This window comes from Rana temporaria, chromosome 3, assembly GCF_905171775.1.
Source record: "Rana temporaria chromosome 3, aRanTem1.1, whole genome shotgun sequence".
NCBI lineage: Eukaryota > Metazoa > Chordata > Amphibia > Anura > Ranidae > Rana > Rana temporaria.
This window is the reverse complement of record NC_053491.1, coordinates 32,336,597-32,361,784: the sequence shown is the minus strand read 5'-3', so window position 1 is coordinate 32,361,784 and position 25,188 is coordinate 32,336,597. Positions and strand designations below refer to the sequence as shown.

General features: G+C 42.8%; 1 protein-coding gene across 1 annotated transcript in view; it reads right to left on the bottom strand.

The window, feature by feature from the left end:
- AGBL1 (AGBL carboxypeptidase 1) overlaps positions 1–25,188 on the bottom strand; it is an 863,343-nt gene that overhangs the window by 374,168 nt on the left and 463,987 nt on the right. The window contains exon 19 of the mRNA XM_040341533.1: positions 10,428–10,557. Coding sequence (XP_040197467.1) covers positions 10,428–10,557 — 130 coding nt within the window. The remainder of the gene's footprint in view (positions 1–10,427; positions 10,558–25,188) is intronic.

The window sequence follows — 25,188 nt, the reverse complement described above, 5'->3', positions numbered from 1 at the left end:
AGCTGATGCGGGCTCAGGTTGGAAATTCTCCATATACCATTGTGCAAAGCAGTTTCTGCCTATTATAAAGTCTACCTGGGTAACCAACAGCAATTTAGGTTCCTAAAATAATGAAATAATGAAAATCAAACGAAGGTTTTAAAAACAGTTTCTCTCTCAAGAGTTTTAGTGTAAGCAGAATAAGTTTGAAATATGCTCTTGGGTCATATCTTAAACTGAAAATAACTTTTATTCAGCAAGTCTGCTAATAAAAAAATATCTTTTAAAACACTATCTGGAAAGTATTGCTCAATATTTATTAATTACATTTTAAAATTTAAATACTCATAATACTGTACATTTTTCAAGACAATGTGGTTAAAGAAATTACAACTATGTGGCTTACAAAATAAGCCCATATGTGTATGTTATTAAAGAATCATAAAGATATGACATGCACCAGGAATGGTCAACCATTCAACGCGCCTAAACATTGTGGACAGCCTTCCCAGAAGAGTTGAAGTTGTTATATCTGTAAAGGGTGGGCCAACTCAATATTGAACCCTGCAGACTAAAACTGGGATGCCATTAAAGTTCATGTGCGTGTAAAAGTAGGTGTCCCAATACTTTTGACAAAATAGTGTATATTCCTAAAGTGGTTGAAAAAGAAAAAGCTTTTTTTATTATTTTATCTTAATGCATTCTAAGCATTAGGATAAAAAAACCTTCTGTGTGCAGCAGACCCCCTGAAGCCCCTTAATACTTACCTAAGCCCCATCTCTATCCAGCGATGTTGCAGGAAAGACTTGGCTGCCCGGGACTCTCCCTCCTCATTGGCCACTGGCTCCCGCTGCTCTCAAACAAAGTCAGTAAGCCAATGAGGAGAGATGGGGGGCGGGGTCTAATGTGGCCCCCATGCCTGAATGGACACAGGGAGCTGTGATTCAGCTATGGTTCCCCCATCGCAAGTTGCTTGCTGTGGGGCACTCGCCAGGAGGGTGCGGCCAGTAGCGTCAAAGAGAGATCCGAGATGAGGAGGATCTGGGCTACTCTGTGCAAAACCAAATGCACAGAGCAGGTAAGTATAACATGTTTGTTAATTTTAGGCCACAAAAATAAAACAAGACTTTAGTATTACTTTTTATATATAATATATGTATATATATATATATATATATATATATATATATATATATATAAATAATCTCGACATGCAGCAAATATCTACATACAAGCAAATGATTAGAGGCTCAAGCCTCGTACACACGACCAAGGAACTCGACGGGCGAAACACATAGTTTTCCTCGTCGAGTTCCTTGTTAGGCTGTCGAGGAACTCGACAAGGCAAGTTTCTCCATTCCCGTCGAGGAAAAAGAAGACATGCTCTCTTTTTGGCTCGACGGGATCCTCGACAGTTTCTTCGTCGAAAAATGTACACACGACCAGTTTCCTCGGCAAAAAAAAATCCCAGCAAGTTTCTTGCTGGTTTTTGCCGAGAAACTCGGTCATGTGTACGAGGCCTAAGGCTCTAATTGGTTTAAAAAAAGGGCTTGCTCAGAGCGCAGAGCCCTGCGCCCTGAGCACACCCAGTTGTGTGACCATAGCGAATTAATAATCGCTATTGCCTTCCTGATTCTTCTCCCGGCCAATCAGGAAGAGGGTCCTGAGACCCAATTGGCCAGGAGCCTTAGGAGGTCTCAGGGCCCACTTCCTATTCGGCTGAGAGGAGAAGCAATGGCCGGGTGTCATGGCAAACTGCAGCAGGTGGAGGGGCAGCTTTGAGGAGCCCTACCCCGGATCCAGCACTACCTCCTAAGATAATGATAATGACATGGATGGTGTCCAACCTGTCCAAGCGAGGGGACCAGGGGCAGCTTCCTGGAACCCACACCACCTCCGATTCCTATCCATCTCTGGCACGTAGGGGGGGGGGTGGCCGCTAGGACATGGATGGCGTCCAACCCGTCCAGGCGGGGGGGCATGTGCTAGCGTGAGTGAGGGTGCCAGGGGCAGCTTCCATGAGGAGGGGCTCAGATTTCAGTCTGTCCCCCACAGGAGGGGGCATGGCGGCCATTGCGAGTGAGGGGGGGGGCAGTTTGTTTGCTGCCCCTCCTCAAAATATTGAGCACTACCTGCCACTGGAACATGTGTATTGATTTGTGTTTAAAACACATATCGCATACAAGCCAGCAGATTCTCATATACCTTAAGTATACAGTGTGATGTGCAGAGGCTAATTAATTGGTTGCAAATATACAAAAAAAAACTGTTTCATAAACCTTACAAAGTGAGTGGTTCTCATTTTGTTCCTTATATATATCCCTAAAATGAGTTCCCTGTAGCAGCAGACTTTTATATTCAATGCAACCAATGAAACTAATTTACAGATTACTATGCACAACAGAAGTTTTATACCTTTTCTAACCCCGAGTATTCACTATTATTATTTCCATTGAACTCTTACACCAATGTTATGATTATCAGCCATCCATTGTAATCTCGAAGAACCTCAAAGAAATTATTTTCCCCTCAGAGAATAAAAATATACTCGGTACTGCTTGTTAGCTGAAATCAATTTTTAGGGATAAAAAGAAATCAGTGTTATACCGTCCTTTCATACAATGGCAGCCCAGGTAGGACAGCAAAGAGATCAATACTCCTCATACTAAAATATATTGACAATGTCCCGTAGCCTCAGGGCAAGCTGTTTCGAGAGAGCTGAAAAGTCTAGAGAATGGGTAATGCTGAACTATAACACTGGGACATTCTCCAGGCACTTAATACCTACCAGGAATATGCAATTGCTCTCAGCCCTCATGTTGGGGCTGTATATTTGCTAAAACTGTACAAAATCTAATCTAGTCTATGTGCAGAAGAAACCCCACCAACACAGTAAGAACTAAGAAAAAACAAAATGAACGGAAGGGTAAAGTAATCACTGGAAACACAAAGGCAATCATAACAAGAAATTTTCCACGGCAATTTGTTTTCTTTAAATAATTCATCTAAATTCTGTCTAAAGTTATAAATATATCTAAAGGTGACCTTACACTTTACTATCCAGTCATACAGTACGGATCTATTTTAGCATTTCCAGAGCATACTGCAACATGCCGTGGTATTTTCTAAGAAGAACAAAGACCAGTTGATGGTACTAGTGTGTCCTTAGTTAATTAGCTCAGGACTTCGATAATATGGTTGTAGTGGGTCCTCACATTTTTTAAAGAATTTCTCAGGTAAAAGAGGTGTAGCACCCTCTAGTGTGTGTGCTACTAGAAGTGAGAGTAGCTGAGGGAAAAACACAGAGGCGCCACTGTAAGTTCAGCATAGTAAATTTATTTTAATAAGCAAACTGAGCGTACATACTCACAAGAGTAGTATTTAAAACAGGCATGTCAGACATAAGTTGTCAGATCATCCGGGAAGGGAGTCCATCCGTTGGCTATGGGCTGGTGAAGTGGAGCATGTTGTGCTGGTGTTCGCCGACGCTTCCTGGATCTCTAGCACACAGGTACACTAGACACTAGCGCTTATAAGCCCCTTTTCCAACATGGCCCCCATTAGGCCTGAAGAAGGAGCGCATGCTCCGCAAACGCGTCGCCTATTGGTCAACTGTCGACCCGGAAGTGTCGTCATCCACCCGACCCACCGATAACCCGGAAGTGTCGCCATCCACTCGACTCCCTGTGTTTTAAATTATTTCTTCTAAATGTTTTAGGCATTTTTCAGTTTGGTGGTCCTAACTGAGGCTGGTGCAGGCGTAAACTTCTTTCTATGTGTAGAAGTGAGAGTAGGTAAAAGCATTTTCTAGGCAGGAATAAACCTAAGTCACTGAATTGGGTCGGAGTTTACTAGAGGCCATTACTGGAGGCCAGGGCTGGATGACACATCCTGGCGGCTCTTTGGTGCCTCCCCCCTAGTAACTGGAAAGCCTTGAGCTCCCTGCGTTCTGTGTGGACAGAGAGGGAGCTCAAGGCTGGGCCAGAGGGCGTGGTTGATGTGCACTTCTGCTGGGAAAGAGGCTTTGCGTTCCAGCCACGGCCTAAGAGAGAGCGCCAGGCTCTGGCTCATGCAAGCTTGTAGCGCCGGAGGGGTCAGCGAGCGGCTCAGGAAGGCGGGACCACCGCAATCTAGGGCCGAAACAACTAATTGATTAATCGACAACTAATCGATTATGGAAATAGTTGTCAACTATTTTCATAATCGATTAATCAGCCTGCATACAGAATGCATTATTTTTTTACATATCAGGAAATCCAGTGCAGCAAACATACAGCTCAGTACACTGTCCATACATGTCAGTAAGTGCCTGAGAACTTGTGAATGTGTGAGGAGCAATGCCCCATGGGACATGTAGTCCTGGGTAGGTAGTGAGAAGTTCTTTTTTTTACCTTTCTATAGGGTTGCTCTATACTATACTTTGTAGCTTGCTATTGGGGCACTCTGAAGGCAGGAAGAGCCAGAAGCATCGGTGGGAGATCCCATAAGAGGAGAATGCAGGGCTTCTCTGTGCAAAACCATTCCATAGAGCAGGTAAGTATAACATGTTTGTTGTTTTAAAAAAAATATATACTTTAAAGACTAAAAAATGCAAAACGCAAATCGCAGCAAAATCTTGCATTCAAAAAGGAGTGTAGAAACAGATCAAAAGCAAACTGCATAGGTGTAAACCAAGCTTTATGCTGGCCATACACGTATTGATTTTTGGATGAGAATATTAATATGAAAAATCTTATACATTTCAGTTGCTTTCAACATTCAGTTTTAAAATTAATGGCATTTCTGAATGAAAACCATGTATATGGTCTGAAAATTCCTTTGACCAATAAGTTTTCCCATCACTGTGGTCGAAAAGAACATCAATTTGACCTCACGATTAGAAAATCAAACACACATTCTTAAAATTACTTTTTTTTTTTAAAAGACATTGTTTTTGTATGTCCAGCATATTGCAGTTCTGTCTGAAAATCAGCAAAACAGTCTTTCATTTTTTTTTCCTTTAAATAAAAAATGTAATCTCTCAGGCCTCGTACACACGACCGAGAAACTCGTTGTAAAAGAAACATTGTTTTCCTCGACGAGTTCCTTGTCAGGCTTGTCGAGAATCTTTTCAACCTTTCTTTGCGTACACACTGTCAAGACAAAATCTCGTCGTTCTCAAACGCGGTGACGTACAACGGCACTATAAAGGGGAAGTTCGATTCCACTGGCGCCACCCTTGGGGCTGCTTTTACTAATCTCATGTTACTGCGTGTTAAGTAAAGTTTGGTGAGAGACGATTCGCGCTTTTCAGTCTGTTACAGCGTGACGAATGTGCTATCTACTTTTACCGAAGGTGCGCTCCCGTCTCATACTTTATTCTGAGCATATGCACGAACGTGTTTCTCGTCGTAAACCAGCCCGACGAGAAACACGACAAGGAAATTGAGACTCCCAACGAGAAAAAAGAGAACTTGTTCTCTTTTTTTCTCATCGTGATCCACAACAGTTTTCTCGACGAAAAACATACACACCATTTTCCTCGGCAAAAAAGCTCTTCCACCAGGTTTCTTGATGGATTTTGTCGAGGAAAACGGTCGTGTGTACGAGGCCTGAGTCTGAGATTAATCAAAACAATAATCGGCCAACTAATCCTTACTTGCAGCCCTACCGTGATCCTCAGTGGGAGTTGTGTGGGGCAGAAGCAGCCCAGACTACTCCTGGCTATGCCAGCACCAGCCACTAAGATAAGAGGAACCCTGGGGTGGGTGTTCCCTTTCTGTATTACCCGATAGCTCCATCGATGTAGACCCCTCTTGGTGGTCGGGGGGTTTGGGATGTGGTACTGGGACCTCTGTGGTGGTTGGTCCTAGGGTCACTCCTGGTGGAGCTCTGTATAGGAGCAGGCCAGGGAACTCATGGCCTTCCATGTAAAAAAAAAAAAAAAACAGTGCAGTGAGGGCTACCAGGTGAAGTCAAAGGGAGAGGGGTTGGATGGTGAGTCCTCTAGACTCTCTCGCTACAAGCTTTTCCTGGAGGAGGTGGATTAGCTCTTGGGAGCCATCCATACCACCCTGGGAATCCAGGAGAAGAAGCCGCTATCGCTCCATGACCAGATGTATCAGGGTCTGGGGGAACAGAAGAAGAGGGTTTCCCAATCCACAAAGTTCTGATGGAAGCCATTAAAGAATGGCAAGATCCAAAAAGGAAACCCTTCCTTTTCAAGGGCCCTGAAGTGCAGGTTTCCTTTTGTGGAGGACAGTCCTTCAGTCTGTAAGATCCCCAGACTAGATGCTGCCTTTTATAAGGTTTCCAGGCATACAGACCTTACCTTGGAGAGAGCCATGGACAAGAGGATGAATTTAAATCCTAAAGGATACCTGGAACTATACCCTGGGGCGCACATAGTGGAAGGGACCCGAATGGTGACAAGCTGGTCGTCCTTTCCTATGCTCTTGTGGGGTGGCATATGTTGTGGATGCCTCTGCAGAATCAGTGTGTATGTCTGCCAGATCCTCAGCCCTAGTTGTTTCAGCAAAAAGGGCTTTGTGGCTATAGCTTGTCAGGGGGATAGTACGTCCAAGGCTAAGCTCTGCAGGATTCCCCTCAAGGGGACCTTTTTGAGTCTGTACCCCACTGCAGAAGTTATTATTAATTTGGAATCACTGATCAATATGAGGATAGGGCAGTGTTTCTCAATTCCAGTCCTCAAGGCTCCCCAACAGGTCATGTTTTGAGGCGTTCCCTCAGATGAAACAGCTGCGGTAATTACTAAGGCAGTGAAACTGATCAAATCACCTGTACAAAATAATGGAAAGCCTAAAAATATGACCTGTTAGGGCGCCTTGAGGACTGCAGTTGAGAAACACTGGCATAAGGATTGCCAGTCAATAAAATTTGCAGAACCCAACATCAAAAGATGCCTTCACATGCCTCTAAAATGGTCCAAAGCATCTTGTACGCTACTCAAATCTGGGCTCACTTATTACATGGGCCCCAACTTCAACTTCGGGTCACAGCTCTAGTAAAACTCTGTGGCCAGTAAAATGGCACCTGAACAGAATAAGTACTTTGTAGGGAGTGTTGAATTGAATTGGTTGAATTTTTAATGAAGGCCTATATAAAAGATGAGCCTGGGGTTTAGGTGATGTCCTAGCAAACATGATGCTATAGACTAGTTTGAAGATATAGGGCCGGGTTCAGAAAGTCTGGCGTAAATTTGTGCGGGCGTAGCGTATCTCAGATACGCTACGCCACCGTAACTTAGTGAGGCAGGTTCTGTATTCAGAAAGAACCTGCGCCCTAAGTTATGCCGGCGTAGCGTATGTGGTCCGGCGTAAGCCCGCGAAATACAAATTTTCCATGCAGTGGGCATGTTGTATGGTAATGAAGGCTGACCCCACGTAAATGACGTTTTTGACTAACGGCGCATGCGCCGTCCGTGAACGTATCCCAGTGCGCATGCTCCCAATTATGCCGCAAATAGTCAATGCTTTCAATGTGAACGTAACTTACGTACAGCCCCATTAACGGACGACTTACGCAAACGACGTAAAATACGACGCTGTTCGTACGTTTCCGACGTCCATACCTAACATGACTTACCCCTGCTTTATGAGGGGTAACTTTACGCCGGAAAAAGCCTTACGTAAACGACGTAAAAAAATGCGCCGGGCGTACGTACGTTTGTGAATTGGCGTATCTACCTAATTTGCATATTCCTCGTGTAAATCTACGGAAGCGCCACCTAGCGGCCAGCATAAATATGCAACTAAGATACGACGGCGTAAGAGGCTTACACCAGTCGGATCTTAGCAAAATTCTGGCGTATCTTGTTTTCTGAATACAGAAAGATACGCCGGCGCATCCTAAAAGCTACGCGGCGTATCAATAGATACGCCAGCGTAACTTCTTTCTGAATCCGGGAAATAGTATGTGTAGGTACCTTCTGATGAATGCTTTGTGGAAATTCTGTTAAATTAATAATGTTTTCCTTGAAATCTGTTCACATTTTTGGCAACTTTTATTTGAGCCAGCCTTATGAAAAGAGTCTTTTTAGTTCTCTAGGAAGATCTCTCAATTCCAGTCCTGATGACCATGTAGGAAATGGAAGAAATACAAAAAATCAAGCCTAGGACTTGGGTGAGGCCAACGCAAAGGTTTGTCTGGCGCTTTCCCCCAAAAATTGAGCACCAGCCGCCACTAGAGTATTGCACAGGCTGGCTTTAGAGAGGCTGAAATGTCAGTACTGTGTACATGGGAACATTAAATTAGAAAGCGTGCCAAAAGCACACTTATCCAGTAATTTACAATAAGGGACATTTCTGAAAATGTTAATACTTAGTGCATGCCAAAAGCATGCTTAGCACCATGGCTAATGGAATCAGGAGAACATGACCGGTTTTCACGACCAATATAAAAAATGGTAGTTTTCTCGTCGTGTGTACAAGGCATTAAAGTGCCTGTAAACCCTCCATACACCCAGTGAAGTAAACAGCCTCAGATGATACACAGGGATGAACCAGCTCTCTCTACATAGGTTTTACATCCATATCTGCTGTCTTCACATTTATATACTGTTCGGAAAGTATAGATTGTGTTAGGAGATTTTCTCTCCCTGGTTTTCTCTCCCTGTGATGTCTGGGCATACAGCCAAGATAGCTAACATTGCTGATTGGAGGAAAGGCACACATCCCCTCTCATCATAGGCAGATACTCTCAGAGGTTATTTTGTAATAGGACCTGCTCCCTGCTAATCTATTTTAGCAACCTCCCAAGACTGAAGATTCAGGTTTCTTTTGTCTAAAGTGTCCGATAATTTGTCAGGAGTTATCAGGCGGATAACAGAGGAACTGGTCAGGAGAGAGCTATGGGACTTGGCTCATTAAAGAGATGTAACCAAAACACTGCAGATACAGGCCCAGATTCTCGTAGATCGGTGTATCTTTGTGCGGGCGTAACATATCCTATTTACGTTACGTCTCCGCAAATTAGACGTGCAAGTGCAGTATTCTCAAAGCACTTGCTCCGTAAGTTGCGGAGGCGTAGCGTAAATAGGCTGGCGTAAGCCCGCCTAATTCAAATGTGGAAGATGTGGGCGTGTGTTATGTAAATGTTTTGTGACCCCACGTAAATGACACTTTTTACGAACGGCGCATGCGCCGTCCGTGGACATATCCCAGTGTGCATTGCTCCAAAGTACCACGCAAGGACGTATTGGTTTCGACGTGAACGTAAATGACTTACGCAAAGAACTTAACATTTTTAAAATTAGACGCGGGAACGATGTCCATACCTAACATTGGTAAGCCGCATGTACGCCTTATATAGCAGGGGTAACTTTACACCGGGAAAAGCCTAACGTAAATGGCGTATCTGTACTGCGTCGGCCGGGCGTACGTTCGTGAATTCGCGTATCTAGCTGATTTACATATTTCTAGGCGTAAATCAGTGTACACGCCCCTAGTGGCCAGCGTAAATATGCAGTTAAGATCCGATGGCGAAAGAGACTTACGCCGGTTGGATCGAATAGAAATCTATGCGTAACTGATTCTAAGAATTTAGACGCATAGGGCCAGATTCACAAAAGGGATACGACGGCGTATCTGCTGATACGCCGTCGTATCCCTGTTTCTAACTATGCGACTGATTCATAGAATCAGTTACGCATAGATAGGCAGAAGATCCGACAGGTGTAATGGACTTACACTGTCGGATCTTAGGATGCAGTACCGCGGCTGCCGCTGGGGGGATTTTGCGTCGTAAACCAGCGTCGGGTATGCAAATTAGCAGTTACGGCGATCCACGAAACTTTTTCCCGTCGTTAAGTCGCCGCAAGTGTTAGTTTGCCGTCGCAAAGATAGGGCACCTTTTACAAAGTGTAAAATTAGTACACCATGTAAAAGTATACCCGTCTTTCCCGCGTCGCTTTTGAATTTTTTTTACATTTTTTTTTCCCGGCGCAAGTCTTTTTTTCACGCCGCGATTCACAAAACGTCGGCGCGTCGTAATTTCGTGCAAAGCACGTCGGGAAATTTGCGTCGGGAGCATGCGCAGTACGTCCGGCGCGGGAGCGTGCCCAATTTAAATGGTACCCGCCCCATTTGAATTGGCCGGCCTTGCGCCGGACGGATTTAGGATACACTGCCGCAAATTTCCAGGTAAGTGCTTTGTGGATCGGGCACTTAGCCCGAAAATTTTCGGCGGTGTAACCTAAATCGGTTACGTTACGTTGCGCCCGGGCTACGTGAATCTGGCCCATAGATACGACGGCTCAGACTCAGAGATACTCCTTTGAGAATCTGGGCCACAGTATATGTGCTCAGCTCAAATTTCATGAATCGGGTTTACATCCACTTTAGATCCCAAAAATGACCACACAACTCTTCCAATATGAAATACCAACAATTAGAGGAACTTACCCCTGCCAACAAATGAAAGAATTAAACAAATCAGCACATGTGACTCACCATTGGCGTTCTACCACTGCTGCTTAGATAGTACAGCAATCCCTTCACATGATAAATAGTAGGCTGTAGATTGCACTTTGGGGAGAGCCATTGTCTGTTTAAATCTTCACCATTTAGGGAGCACCTGTGACTGAAACAGAAGAGAAAAATTAAAGCAATACATAACAGCACATATTTTATACCATCATCAATGAAAGATGCTAAATGCTAGTTAGTGGCTAGTTGTGACATATCTGTTTTTTTTGTTGGTGCAATTATTATTACACTGTGTGGGTGGTCCCTAATCAATTCAAAGTAAAAAAAAAAAACAATAATTACATTTAACCACTTGTCCACCGGGCCTATTTTGGCACCTCTCTCCTTCATGTAAAAATCACAATTTGTTTGCTAGAAAATTAATCAGAACCCCCACACATTATATATATATATATATATATATATATATATATATATATATATATATATATATATATATATATATATATATATATATATATATATATATTTTAGCAGACACCCTAGGGAATAAAATGGCGGTCATTGCAACTTTTTTTCTCGCACTGTATTTGCGCAATAATTTTTCAAACGCCTTTTTTTTGGGAAAAAAAATGGTTTCATGAATTAAAAAATAACAAAACAGTAAAGTTAGCCCAATTTTTTTGTATAATGTGAAAGATGATGTTACGCCAAGTAAATAGATACCTAACATGTCACGCTTTAAAATTGCGCACACTCATGGAATGGCGCCAAACTTCGGTACATAAAAATCTCCATAGATGACGCTTTAACATTTTTTACAGGTTACTATTTTCGAGATACAGAGGAGGTCTAGTGCTAGAATTGTTGCACACGCTCTAACGCATGCGACGATACCTCACATGTGGGGTTTGAACGGCGTTTGCATATGTGGGCGGGACTTGCATGTGTGTTCGCTTCTGCGTGCGAGATAATGGGGACAGGGGCGTTTTTTTACACTTTTTTAACTTTTTTTTTTGATCACTTTTATTCCTATTACAAGGAATGTAAACATCCCTTGTAATAGGAATCAGTGTGACAGGTCCTCTATATGGAGAGATGTGGGGTCAATAAGACCCCACATCTCTTCTCCAGGCTCACAAGCATGAAATCGGTGAAGAAAAATCATTGATCACATGCCGATAGCCGCGATTAAGGCTTTGTTTACTTCCGGGTACCGGGCGTGACGTCATAACATCGCGCCCGGGACTCCGACGGTCATAGAGATGACTGGTGACCATCTGGTCACCAGTCATCTCTATGCTTTCCAGCAGCGCTGACCGATTTGCTCTCCGGGCCCCCGATGGCACAGGAGAGCCCGGAGAAGCACCGGATGGGGGCGGGAGGTGGGGACGTACCCTCCCGCTGCCTATAAGAACGATCAACCCCCCCTACAGTTGTAAACACACATTAGGTGACACATAACCCCTTCAGCGCCCCCTGTGGTTAACTCCCAAACTGCATTTTTTGCTGTGAAAATGACAATGGTCCCAAAAATGTGTCAAAATTGTCTGAAGTGTCCGCCATAATGTCGCAGTCATGAAAAAAATTGCTGATCGCCGCCATTAGTAGTAAAAAATGTTTTTTTTATAAAAATGCAATAAAACTATCCCCTATTTTGTAAACGCTAATAAATTTTGCGCAAACCAACCGATGAACGCTTATTGCGATTTTTTTTTTTACCAAAATTATGTAGAAGAATACGTATCGGCCTAAACTGAGGAACAAATTTATTTTTTTTATATATTTTTGGGGGATATTTATTATAGCAAAAAGTAAAAAATATTGCAATTTCCTGTTAAAGCGACGCAGTGCCGAATCGCAAAACCTGGCCTGGTCTTTTAGCTGCATTTTGGTCCGGGTCTTAAGTGGTTAAAATCCAGATCAATTTATACCTTTTTTTAAATGTGTTTTTCTGTATATTTTTGTTATTCTGTCTCTCACTGTTGAAATAAACTATTAAAATTATAGACTGATCATTTCTTTGTCAGTGGGCAAACATACAAAATCAGCAGGGAATCAAATACTTTTTTCCCTCACTGTAACTATTCTTAAAGCGGAATTTCAGGCTATTTTTAGTTTATTAAAACTCAGCAGCCATAAAAAGTGTACAAAAAACAGCCACTCACCTGTCCCACGGCCCAGCGATTCGGCCACACGGAGGCCCGCTAATCTCCCCCTCCTCTCCTCGGCGCCTCCATTGGAACTGTGGGCACCCGGCCATGACGATCTCCTGAGACCTGTCACGTGTCCCAGGAGATCGCCTAGAGGGAGGGGCCGCCTAGGGGGAGAGAAGGAGTCGCCTAGGCGGCCCTCTAGGCGGAAGGAGGAAGTGGGACAGGAAGTCCCCTTCAAACAAAGAACCCACGCCCCCCCCAAAAAAAATTACATGCCAAATGTGGCATGCAAGGGGGCAAGGAGTGCTTAAAGCGGAAGTTACACTTTTGGGTGGAACTCTGCTTTAAAATGGCCATACAGTCAGCAAGCGTCATCAGAAACTGATCAAAATTCACTTTGTGGGTGGCCCTGTCAGAGCCCTTCTACCTCACATTCTTCAATTGAACAAATAATAGAAAGAAACTGGGGGGAAGGAGGGGTCATCAGCCAAAGAGTGGTTGCATCCAATCAAACACAGCCACTGTTCTGTTATTCTAAGGCTCTATTCACACCTGAGCGACAAAACGCCTGAACCGCGACGCTCAGATACGCTGGAGGGGAGAAATAACATTAATCTCTATGGAGATGGTTCACATCTCCACGCCGAACGCCGAAACGCCGATCGCGTGAAGCTCATAAAAAAGTCCCGGACCCTTTTTTGTCGCGCGGATTCAGGCGGCTTCGGCGTTTGGCATAGCCGACAATGACCTGTAAAAAACATTGGGTTAAAAACGCCGCGTTTTGTTGCGGCAAATCGCGGTACAAAACGCTGCAATTTGTTGCGGCAAATCGCGGTCCGAAAAGGTTGCGCTAAGGTGTGAATGCAGCCTAAGAGCAGCCATCCATGGCTGTCAGATTATAATAATCAGCATTACAGATTTGTTCATATGTGTCGTAGACTGTGGATGGATCTGTTCAGTCTGCAGGATCAGTATATGACCAGATTTAGGCTTTTACTATTTTGCAAGTATATTTCTGAAAGCTATTTTCCATTTTGAAGACATAACTCAGGTGAAAGTATATTTTTTTAACTAAAGGGATAGTTGCAAATATAAATGATGACTAGCTGTTTGCAGCTGTTGAAGAAAACAATTGACTGCTGGTGACAACAGGTTTTATTTGCTTTTTGTGATGTTATCACAGTAGCTACAAATGAACAGTTCAAGCCGTTGTGAATGGCATTCAAGGGTGAAAGAAAACCTATTGGAAAGATCTTTTCTTGATATTAAATATGAAGCAAAAGCCTGAAATGGCTTTCCTGTGCTGTCTTCAATTTAATGAAACTTTATTTTTCTGCCAGGATTTCTTTTTTTCTTTTTATTTTAATCATACTTTAAGCGAAAGTAAAGCCATCAATAAAACAGTTTAATCTCTGGCACGTGTTGGAAATGTAACACTCCCATAGGTTGTGCTCGCAACCAAACTGTCACGCCATCCAATGGCTGGTGTCATAACTGATCACTAGGGATGAGCCGAACACCCCCCTGTTCGGTTCGCACCAGAACCTGCGAACAGACCAAAAGTTTGTGTGAACTTTAGAACCCTATTAAAGTCTATGGGACTCGAACGTTTGAAATCTAAAGTGCTAATTTTAAAGGCTAATATGCAAGTTATTGTCCTAAAAAGTGTTTGGGGACCTGGGACATGTATCAATGCAAAAAAAAGTTTTAAAAACTGCAGTAAAACAATAAAAGTGAAATATTCCTTTAAATTTCGTACCTAGGGGGGTGTATAGTATGTCTGTGAAGTAGTGCATGTTTCCTGTGCTTAGAACAGTCCCTGCACAAAATGTCATTTCTGAAGGAAAAAAGGTAATTTAAAATCACTCGCGGCTATAATGAATTTTCGGCTCCAGGCAATACAGAGAAAAGTCATTCATAAAAAAAAAAAGAAAATGCGTTGGGTTCCCCCAAATTTAATTACCAGGCCCTTCAGGTCTGGTATGGATATTAAGGGGAAACCCGCGACAAATTTAAAAAAAATTACGTGGGGTTCCCCCCAAATATCCATTCCAGACCCTTCAGCTCTTTTTTTGTTTATAGCACAAAAAATAAAATCCGCAGAGGTGATCAAATACCACCAAAAGAAAGCTTTATTTGAGGGAAAAAAAGGACATACATTTTGTATCGCACTACCGCGCAATTGTCAATTAAAGCGAAGCAGTGCCGTATTGCAAAACATGGCCTGGTCAAGAAGAGGGAAAATCCTTCCAGGGCTGAAGTGGTTAAGATGCTATTGTATCACAAATATCCGAACCTCAATTAAATAAATACATTTTTGTTGTTTGGAAGATATTATGCATGGATTATTTGTTCGTTAGTTAAAACATTTGCTCACAACATGTTTGTAGATCCATCTAGAAGCACCTATTTGTTACTGAGCATAATGCCCTGTACACATGATCACAATTTCCGATGGGATAAAATCCGATGGAATTTTTAGTCGGAATTCCGTTCAAGCTGTCTTGCATACACACTGTTAAACTAAATTCCGACCGTCCAAAACGCGGTGATGTAAAACACTACCACGAGCCAAGAAAAATTAAGTTCAATGCTTCTGAGCATGTGTCGACTTGATTCTGAGCATGCATGTTTTTTTCTCCATTGGAGATCCACATAGACGATCATAATTTCCGATAGGATTTTCTTTAATCGGAAAAAAATAAAACCTGTTCTATTTCTAAACTCCAGCGAAAAAAAGTCTGATGGGGCCCACACACAGTCGGAATATCCGATGAAAAAATTCCGTCTGACTTTTTTCATCGGAAGTTTTTTCCGTCTGAAAATTTGAAAACTGGCTCTCATTCTTTTGTTGGCGGAAATTCCGACAGAAAAAGTCCGATGGAGCATACACACAGTCGGAATTTCCATTCAAAAGCTCACATCGGACTTTTGCTGTCGGAATTTCCGATCGTGTGTACGAGGCATTAGTCAATTCTGTAGAGCGACTAATAACCGAGTACAACCTGCCAAGAAATATTCACTTCCCAGGTGCTTGTATATTGCACTTCCTGGGCACATACCCTATTCCAGATCTACATCTCCCTCTTAAAATATGGCAATTTTACACTGCCCCGAAACCCATTAACAAAGGTATCTCACTGTTCTACAACCTTATGCAAGAGAAGCAGTCCTTTTACAAATCAACAACTCTCTTCAAATGGGAATCTAACCTAAATTCCATACCTGCTGGATTAGTGGCTCTTAGAAGACCCAGACACACCCCATCTGTTGAGCTCTATGGCGCTCTAGGTGTCGATATAGACTTTCTTATATACAATGGACTTGATACTTAATTCTCTTTGCTGTGGGTTGCATTAATCCCTATTGGTGACCCACATGTTTGTGAGTGTTTAGCTTGAATAGCATCCATTAAAGATTAAACAGATGTGTTGGTGTTACCCCTCTATGCGGGCACCATACGTTACATATTTTCATGATCAAGTCTTATACATACCCTATATCAGTAAGGTGAAGCATCTTACTTTTTGGTCTCCCCTTAACCTGAACACATCCAATATTTGAAAAGGTTTTTGATTCACATACAGAGAATTAAGCCTTGAGGAAGCGGTGACTATCGCAAAACATGTTGGCAGACCCCATAATAGACATGTGCTGAAAAAATTGTTTGTTTTTATTTAATTTTTTTTCGAGTCATTTGTTATGATTGCAATACGTAAATTCAAACATTCATAAATTCGAAAATTCCGAATTTCTTAAATTTGAAAATTCGTAAATTCGAAAATCTGAAAAAAGGAAAGAAAATTCGAAAAATTGAAAGAACGAAAATCCTAAAATTCTAAATAATAACTACATAACTAACTAATAATAACTAATTATTAAATTATAGGTATTGGAATTTCCTTTCAAATTTGACTGTTAGTAAACGTAACAAATATGAATGTATCCGAAGTTACAAATTATCCGGAAAAACAAATACTGCATCTAAACAAACGAAACAGAACCAATTGTTAATAAATAATAATAATACAAAGTTTTTTTAATTATTATTATTGTTATTTATTATTTTTAATTATTTTCATTTGTTACGTTCCATTTGTTTTTTAGCATTTTGAACGGATGTAGCGAAGAGAAGACCGCAGATATACAGGCACAACTTATGTAGGAGGGTTTGTTTCATACCTGTGGATCGCCTGAGTCCAGTTACTTCACTGGGGATATGTAAGGGTTTGCAAGCATTTTAACAGCAATTGACCTGAATCAGTGATCAACCCTGTGTATTGGTGCCAACCACTTTCTTTGCCTTGTAGTGGAAACTATATTGCACATTCCTGGCTTCAGATTGCTTGAGGGACATTGGACTTGTCCCACAGAAGAGGAAACCATTGGTCAGTACATATAACCAAGAAAATAGAGGCAATGGGGGTTATTTACTAAAGGCAAATCCAATTTGCACTACAAGTGCAAACTACAAGCGCAAAGTGCACTTGGAAGTGCAGTCGCTGTAGATCTGAGGGGGGCATGCAAGGAAAATAAAAAAAACAGCATTTTAGCTTGCACACGATTGGATGATAAAATCAGCAGATCTTCCCCTCAGATTTACAGCGACTTTTAGTGCAATTTCAAGTGCACTTTGCACTTGTAGTTTGCACTTGTAGTGCAAAGTGTATTTGCCTTTCGCAAATAACCCCCAATGTTTTCTTTCACTTACCTGTTAGTTACATAACCCCTTAAAGCGGAGGCCCACCTAAAATAAAAATATATGGACACTTACCTATCCAGGGTGCCCACGATGTCGGCAGCAGAAGACGAGCAATTGCGGGTCTCTCGGCTGCCCCACCTCCATCCTCTGTGAGGGATTCAGGAAGTAAAGCGCTGTGGCTTCACTGCCCGGTTCCCTACTGCACATGCGCGAGTAGGGAACCGATGTGTTCTGGGAACTGGTGTTCAGCAGGGAAGACAGCAGGGAAACGGGAAGTGGCATAGATACCCGCAAATTCTGTGGCTATCTATGCCCAGAAGTCGGTGCAAATACCTGTATTATAGAGGTATCTGCACCCCCCTCCCCCTAAAAGGTGGAAAATGTGACACCGGAGGGGGGGAGGGTTCTGAAAAGCGGAGGTTCACTTTTTGTGTGGACCTCTGCTTTAAAACCAAGAGAACCATAGATAATTTAGTAGACAGTTGGGAGCTCAGGTCTAGGTTCTCCTCTTACCAGTGAGGCCTTGTACACACGACCGAGTTTCTCGGCAAAAAACAGCAAGAAACTTGCTGGGAGATATTTTTTTGCCGAGGAAACCGGTCGTGTGTACATTTTCATAGAGGAAACTGTCGAGAAACTCGACGAGCCAAAAATAAAGCATGTTCTCTATTTCCTTGATGGGAATGGAGAAAATTGGCTTGTCGAGTTTCTCGACGGCTTCACAAGGAACTCGACGAGCAAAACTATGTGTTTCACCCGCTGAGTTTCTCGGTCAGGTGTACGAGGCCTAAAGGAACTAGTAGGCTCAGTATTCTATATTGACCTTGGGGGCATTGGTGCTTTGGTCCACTACTGATAATGATCACAACATGTAATCTATCACCAAGTCTTCTTTATAAGACCATATCTATGGGTCTTAATCCCAGTATTAATGTAACTTGCGTTATAAATATGATTCATTTCCTCCAACCGCAATACTAGGAAATATTTCACCCAAATGACCCACTGAGCCGCCAGTCTGAAGATACATCCACAAGGGGATAAATAACAGAAGGAGAAGAGAGACATGAAGTAAATAGTTATAAAGAAAATTTAATGCCACAGCTGGGAAAATAAACTTATTTTGAAAAATCTCCCATCCATTACAGTTAAATGTCGAGACAGGGCCCATCATAACTGGTGACTGATGGCTGACGTGATAATGGTGCCTTGGGCACTGTAAGTCATAAACTCTAAAGGGATGCAGAGAGTTTGATGTTTATAGAACATCGCTGTTCATTGTAACTGGTAGAAATAAGATGAATATCGATGGGTATCTATATAAATAAACTAACCACAGAAAATATCATAATCCTCTTATGACATTATGAATGAACATCAATATGGCAGCTAGGCGTTCCGAAACGTAAGCTGCAAAATGTACCCAGACTTTTCTACTTACAGGCTGTACTTAAAATATTCTATATTAAAATAAAACTAGGTACTGCAGGTTTTTGGAATTGTAGAGCGCATTCTGTTACTGCATACATTAGAGTGAAAAATCTTGTTATTATTTAGAATAAACCGATTTTAGAATGTATACTATGGTTTTTCATAAAAAAAAATACTAAACTTGCTGGAATTTTAGGCTGAATATTAAAAACATTATAAAGGAGTACAGTGCCTTGAAAAAGTATTCCTACCTGTTGAAATTTTCCACATTTTGTCATGTTACAACCAAAACTGTAAATATATTTTATTGGGACTTTATGTGATAGACCAACACAAAGTGGCACATACCGTATATACTCGAGTATAAGCCGACCGAATATAAGCAGAGGCACCTAATTTTACCACAAAAAAACTGGGAAAACGTATTGACTCGAGTATAAGCCAAGGGTGTCCATCTGCATGCCTCACTGTGCCTCACTTTGCTTCACTGTGTCCATGTGCATACCTCACTGTGCCCATGCCTCACTGTGCCCATGTCTCACTGTGCCCATGTCTCACTGTGTCCATGCCTCACTGTGCCCATGCCTCACTGTGCCCATGTCTCACTGTGCCCATGCCTCACTGTGCCTCAATGTGCCCATGCCTCACTGGGTCCATGACTAGACTTACGTTTAACATGGGAGTATATAAAAGGGATGCCCGGCTTTGAAAAATCGGTGCTCCCCCACCGTAGGTCCATCAGACAGCAAACTTTGCTCACTTGTAGAGGAAGAGTGGGGCTATATGTGTGCCAGTTTGGGGTCCAGGGGACCTACGGCTGGCTGGTACCAGGTCCCAAAATTCCGGGAGATCAGGCACAACAAGGTGACTCAAGTATAAGCATTGGGTGGCATTTTCAGCAGAAAAAATGTGCTGAAAAACTCGGCTTATACTTGAGTATATATGGTAATTGTGAAGTGGAAGGAAAATGATAAATGGTTTTCAAAATGTTTTACAAATAAATATATTTTATTCAGCTTTAGCTTTGCTTTGTTTTGTAGGTATAGCAGGTGTGAGACATCCCAGGATGCACTGGGAAACCAACAAGCAAACCAGAAAGACATCATCAGCAGCCACTTTTAGTTTGTGTGTATATATTCTGGAAGTTTCTCGTGCACACTTCACATTTGGTGTGCAGAGTGGAGCAGCGGGGTTGCATATCAGAGCAGGAGAATCTAGCAATGTCACATGTGATGTGCAGCAGGAAAGCAATATAGTGGGAGGTGTGTGGGGACCAGAGAGGAAGGATAAGCAAACCAGAGGATCCCACGTAAATTACGTTTTTAACGAACGGCGCATGCGCCATCCGTGGATGTATCCCAGTGCGCATGCTCCAAATTATGCTGCAAAGCCTCATTGGTTTCGACGTGAACGTAGCTTGCGCAAAGCCCTATTCGCAAACGACTTACGCAAACAACGTAAACGACGCTAAATTCGACGCTGGCCCAACGTCCATACTTAACATTGGATACGCCTCATATAGCAGGGGTAACTTTACGCCGGAAAAAGCCTTACATAAACGACGTATAAAAATGCGCCGGGCGGACATACGTTTCTGAATCGGCGTATCTACCTAATTTGCATATTCTATGCATAAATCTCCAGTAGCGCCACCTAGCAGCCAGCATAAATATGCAACTAAGATACCACGGCGTAAGAGACTTACGTCAGTCGTATCTTAGCCAAATTGTGGCGTATCTTGCTTTCTGAATACAGAAAGAAGATACGCCGTCGCAAGCTAGAATTTACGTGGCGTATCAATAGATACGCGATGTAAATTGTTTCTGAATCCGGGCCACTGTGTCTTTTTTTTTTTTCAAAATGGTCGGCTATTTTTGTTTATATGAAAAACTCAGAGTTGATCAAATACCACCAAAAGAATGCTCTATTTGGGGGGATAGGATTCTAGTTGGTATCCTTGGTCCTCGCTCAGGGGGCATGTCTTCTCTGCCTCTTGGGATAGGACACCCCAATACTGAAACTTAGTGGAACAGCTCCCCACAAAGAAATTTTGCAATATTCAATTATATTGTGTCCAATTTTTGGTTGTTTCGTTTTTAGTTTTCAATATTTTGCCTACCCTTTTATATACAATTTCTCAAGGTACCTGCTTGGCAATGACTGCCACTTCCCCACTCTTGCGTTCCTCAGTGGAGTTGCTCTGATCTAGCTGCCATGATATCTAGGGTTTTCATACCTCTACTACATCTAATATGGGTTGGGCAGTGTCTAACTCTAGTCACTCTAAATATTGTTCTTTAGAATGTATTTTGGATGACTTAAAAGCATTATAAAAGCCCAAATTACATAGTGTGGCGCTCCAAAAATCTCTGGAATCTGTTTGATGTTATATCCTTCCACATATGTTGATACTTATCTGGCATGTCTTTTTGATATGATTCGTTTTCAGATATTAATTTATCATCTTTGTAGTTCTTGTTTACATACTTTTTTAATAAAAAAGATTGAAACTAATGGTGTGCCCTCCCCAGCCTTCAGAGGCCTGGAAGGGTCGACATTCCCCCCCAGGGCACAGGACAGGTTAGGTATGGTGGATGTTGTGCAAGGTGGAAAGGTGGACGCCAGTCACTTTTAGAAATTAACAAAGAGATTTTTATTTCTCTTGACAGGAACTGTGGGCGAGAGGGGTAGGGCACAGAACACCCTTAGGCAATAGCAAATTAGCAGACCGGCAGACTCCTCAGACAAAATGTTAAAAAAGGTAGACAGCAATACAGAAAAACAGCATTAAAACTGGACCCAGCCATCTGTATTTCATAGCAACAGCTGTCTCCTATGGCAACAAACTAAGCATCCCACTGAATTTCCTCGGATGAGTTCTCTACTGAAGCTTCCCCAGCCATTTCATAGTCCCCGGTTTATGAAGAGTCTCCTCTGGTACTTCCTCAGAACTCCTTCCTTTACAGCATGCCACCGGCAACAAGAGGCAACAAGAGGTGTTGACCCTCTGGCAATTTCCTCTCTCATGCCTCGACCAGGCTCTCTTCGACAGAGCCCCTAAACACATGGTTAGGGCTCAGGGTTCAGGCCTACACCTCCGCAGCTGCTCCTCACACACCCACCCAGACCGCAGTCTGGGTGGAAAGAACCCAGATCTGACCTCCTCCAAATAAATACCTTCTCCCAGCATCCTCAGCGGCCAAAGAAACTCCTGCTGATTGGCAAAGAAAAGTATACACACTCAAAACCTGCATTCTCTGTCATTCATAACACCAATGCTAAAGGTAACAGTGCCACCTATTGACAAAAGGGAGGAACCACAGTTAAACCCAGGCTTAGGAGAAACCCATTTGATCAAAATACAGTACTACAAATCAGCCACAATAGCTACCACCTAGCACAACTAAATGTATTAGCAGCCCCGTTTTGGGACAAAAAAAAAGAAAGAAAGCTCTATTTGTGCGAAAAAAGACATACATTTTATCTGGGTACATTGTCACACGGCCACGCAATTGTCAGTTAAAGTAACACAGTGCTGTATCGCAAGATGTGACCTGGTCATGAAGGGGGTTAAATCTTGCAAAGGTCAAGTGGTTTAAAAAATCACATTAAAGCGGATCTCCACCCTAAAGTGAAGTCGCGCTGATCGGCCCCCTCCGGTGTCACATTTGACAACTTTCAGGGGGGAGGGGGGTGCAGATACCTGTCTAAAGACAGGTATTTGCACCCACTTCCGGCCACACGTCACAGGCAAAAGACGGGTTTTTCTCTGGCATCCTGTCCGTCCCCCGTTGTGTGCTGGGAACACTCGGCCCGAGGGCTTTCACACTGAGGCGATGCGCTGGCGGGAGAGAAAAAAATCTCCTGCCAGTAGCATCTTTGAAGCATCTTTGAAGCGGTGAGAGGAGCAGCGTGTATACCGCTCCTTCACTGCTCCTTCCCATTTAAAACAATGGGAAACTGCAGCAATACCGCCCGCAATGCGCCTCTGCAGAGGCGCATTGCGGGCGGTATTAATTCTTTATCGGCTGCTAGCGAGGGTAAATACAGCACCGCTAGCGGCCGAATCCTGCGGCAAATCCGACGGTATAGCGCCGCTATTTTTAGCGGCGCTATACCGCCACCGTGGCTCCCGCCCCAGTGTGAAAGGGGCCTTACCAGTAAAGCATAAAGAAAAATATTTAACCAATAAATGGTATTGGTCAGTGAATAGGATAATACTTCATTCATTAGATCATACATTGGGGGTTATTTACGAAAGTCAAATCCACTTTGCACTACAAGTCCAAACTACAAGTGCAAAGTGCACTTGAAATTGCTCTGCAAGTGCATTTGGAAGTGCAGTCGCTGTAGATCTGAGAGGGACATGCATGGAAAATAAGCTTCCCCTCATTCCAGATCTACACCTCAGATTTACAGCGACTGCACTTCCAAGTGCACTTTCAGTGCAAATTACAGTGCACTTTGCACTTGTAGTGCAAAGTGGGTTTGCCTTTCGTAAATAACCCCCATTATATAGTTTTCACTTTTTTCATCAAAATGTATTAATGGAATCCAACACTAAAATATTCATTCCTAGGGCATGGTCTTTCCGTGAATTTGTATGGAACATGCCTGTATCAGTTGTAATTGCAAGCAAAGATGAAAACAACAAGACATCTTGTTTTTCATATCTGAGACGAAAGGAAATGGTTTCTGAGTATGGGGTTTGGGTTGTGATTAAGAGAACGGTAAATTGAAATAAGAATGAGATCAGCTGGACGTCAGTTTGCCACATACTGTACAGTACAGAAAAGGTCATTTGTCTGTCCCTGCGTTGTTCCATATTCCTAAAGCTACATGCAAGTCATTTACAGTAAACTGTGCAGAATAAGAGATGAAACTCAGAGACTGGAGCAGGTTATCAATATGAATTTCAGGATGTGGGAATAGTAGAGCCATACTTCCAGATACAAAACTGAAAGCCACAGGAGGACTCAGTGCAGTAAGGCCCCGCTCATATTTCATACAAAAGGGTTTGAATGTCATATTTAGTCTCCACGATCCTAAATTTTAGTAAATAAATGTTGCCTTTTTATCCCCCTTTAAGGACCAGGCCATATTTTGAGATTTGACACTGCGTTACTTTAACCGCTTAGCGACTGCCGACCATAGATATACTGCGGCAGGGCGGCCGCTCTGTGTCAGATCTAGGGTTGCCACATCATCCCTTTAATCCAGGACACCTATTAATTAATTACACAGGTTCTGTGGCTGATTAAGGTGGTAATTAAATCTGTGTAATTAATCTGTGTCCTGGATTAAGGGGATGATGTGGCAACCCTAGCCAGATCACGTACCTGGTATGTAATCTGACAGCTCCAGGTCTGGGGCGCACATGCGTGCCGCCGGTGACCCACTCCCGCTGTGATAGGACACAGCGGGAGCCAATCAGCGGGTACAGTGGACACAATGCCTACAGGGACCCATCAATCGTAAAAGAGTGCCTATGTAAACAAGGCAGATCACCGTTCTGTGAGAGGGGAATGTGCTGATCCTGTGTTCCTGCTAAACAGGAACACAGATCTTTACATTCCCCCAGTCAAAGCACCTCCCCCCACAGTTAGAAATCACTCCCAGGGAACACATTTAACCCTTTGCCCCTGATAACCCCTTCCCTGCCAGTGTCATGAGTAAAGTAACAGTGCATATTTTAAGCAATGATCACTGTTTTAGTGTCACTGGCCCCCAAAAAGTGTCAAAAGTGTCAGTTAGGCTGCTTTCACACTCACACTCACACATGTCTGCCTGACTATATAAATTATGTATTTTTGATGTTGTGAGGGGTTAGCTCGGTAGCGGGGTGTGTGACCCCTTGGATGGGTTCACCACACACTGAGTTTATACAGACTGGCAGTCGAAGACGGTTGAAAACAAAGTTTCTGGTTTATTTTTCCATCTTGCTGGAAAACAATTGCAAGCATCCAAACAGCATAAACAAAATCAACATAAAATAAATCCTAGCCACTCTGGGCATCTACCTTCCACACAGGAACCTATCTATGGAGCCTGGCTCAGCCTAGCGCTGGGCAGACAGTATTGGTCATACAGCAGAAAACAATAGTCTTTTGATTTTGTTAACACAGAAAAACCAATGGTCTCCTCACCTCAACAGGAGACTTTCAGTACGCTGCTCTCCTACTCACAAAGCCTTAGGAATGGTGCAGCAACAAAGTGGCAATCCTCTGGCTACTTATAAAGGCCTTGATTGCTTCATTCTGAACAGCTGAAGCTTTTCAACGGCCTTTAGCCTTCCTCTGGCTACGTTTGTAGCCGACGCCCGATAACAATCTGTGTATCGTCTAAACAAGGCAGAAATGTATGTCCCATCAGTGACAACATTCACATATTTACCTGACTTCCTGTCACAATGTCTTATGGATGAATTTCCACAAATAAAGGGTTTTTAAGTGCAGCAATCCCTCCGCTATTTTTTCTATATACAAGCCAGTGGGAA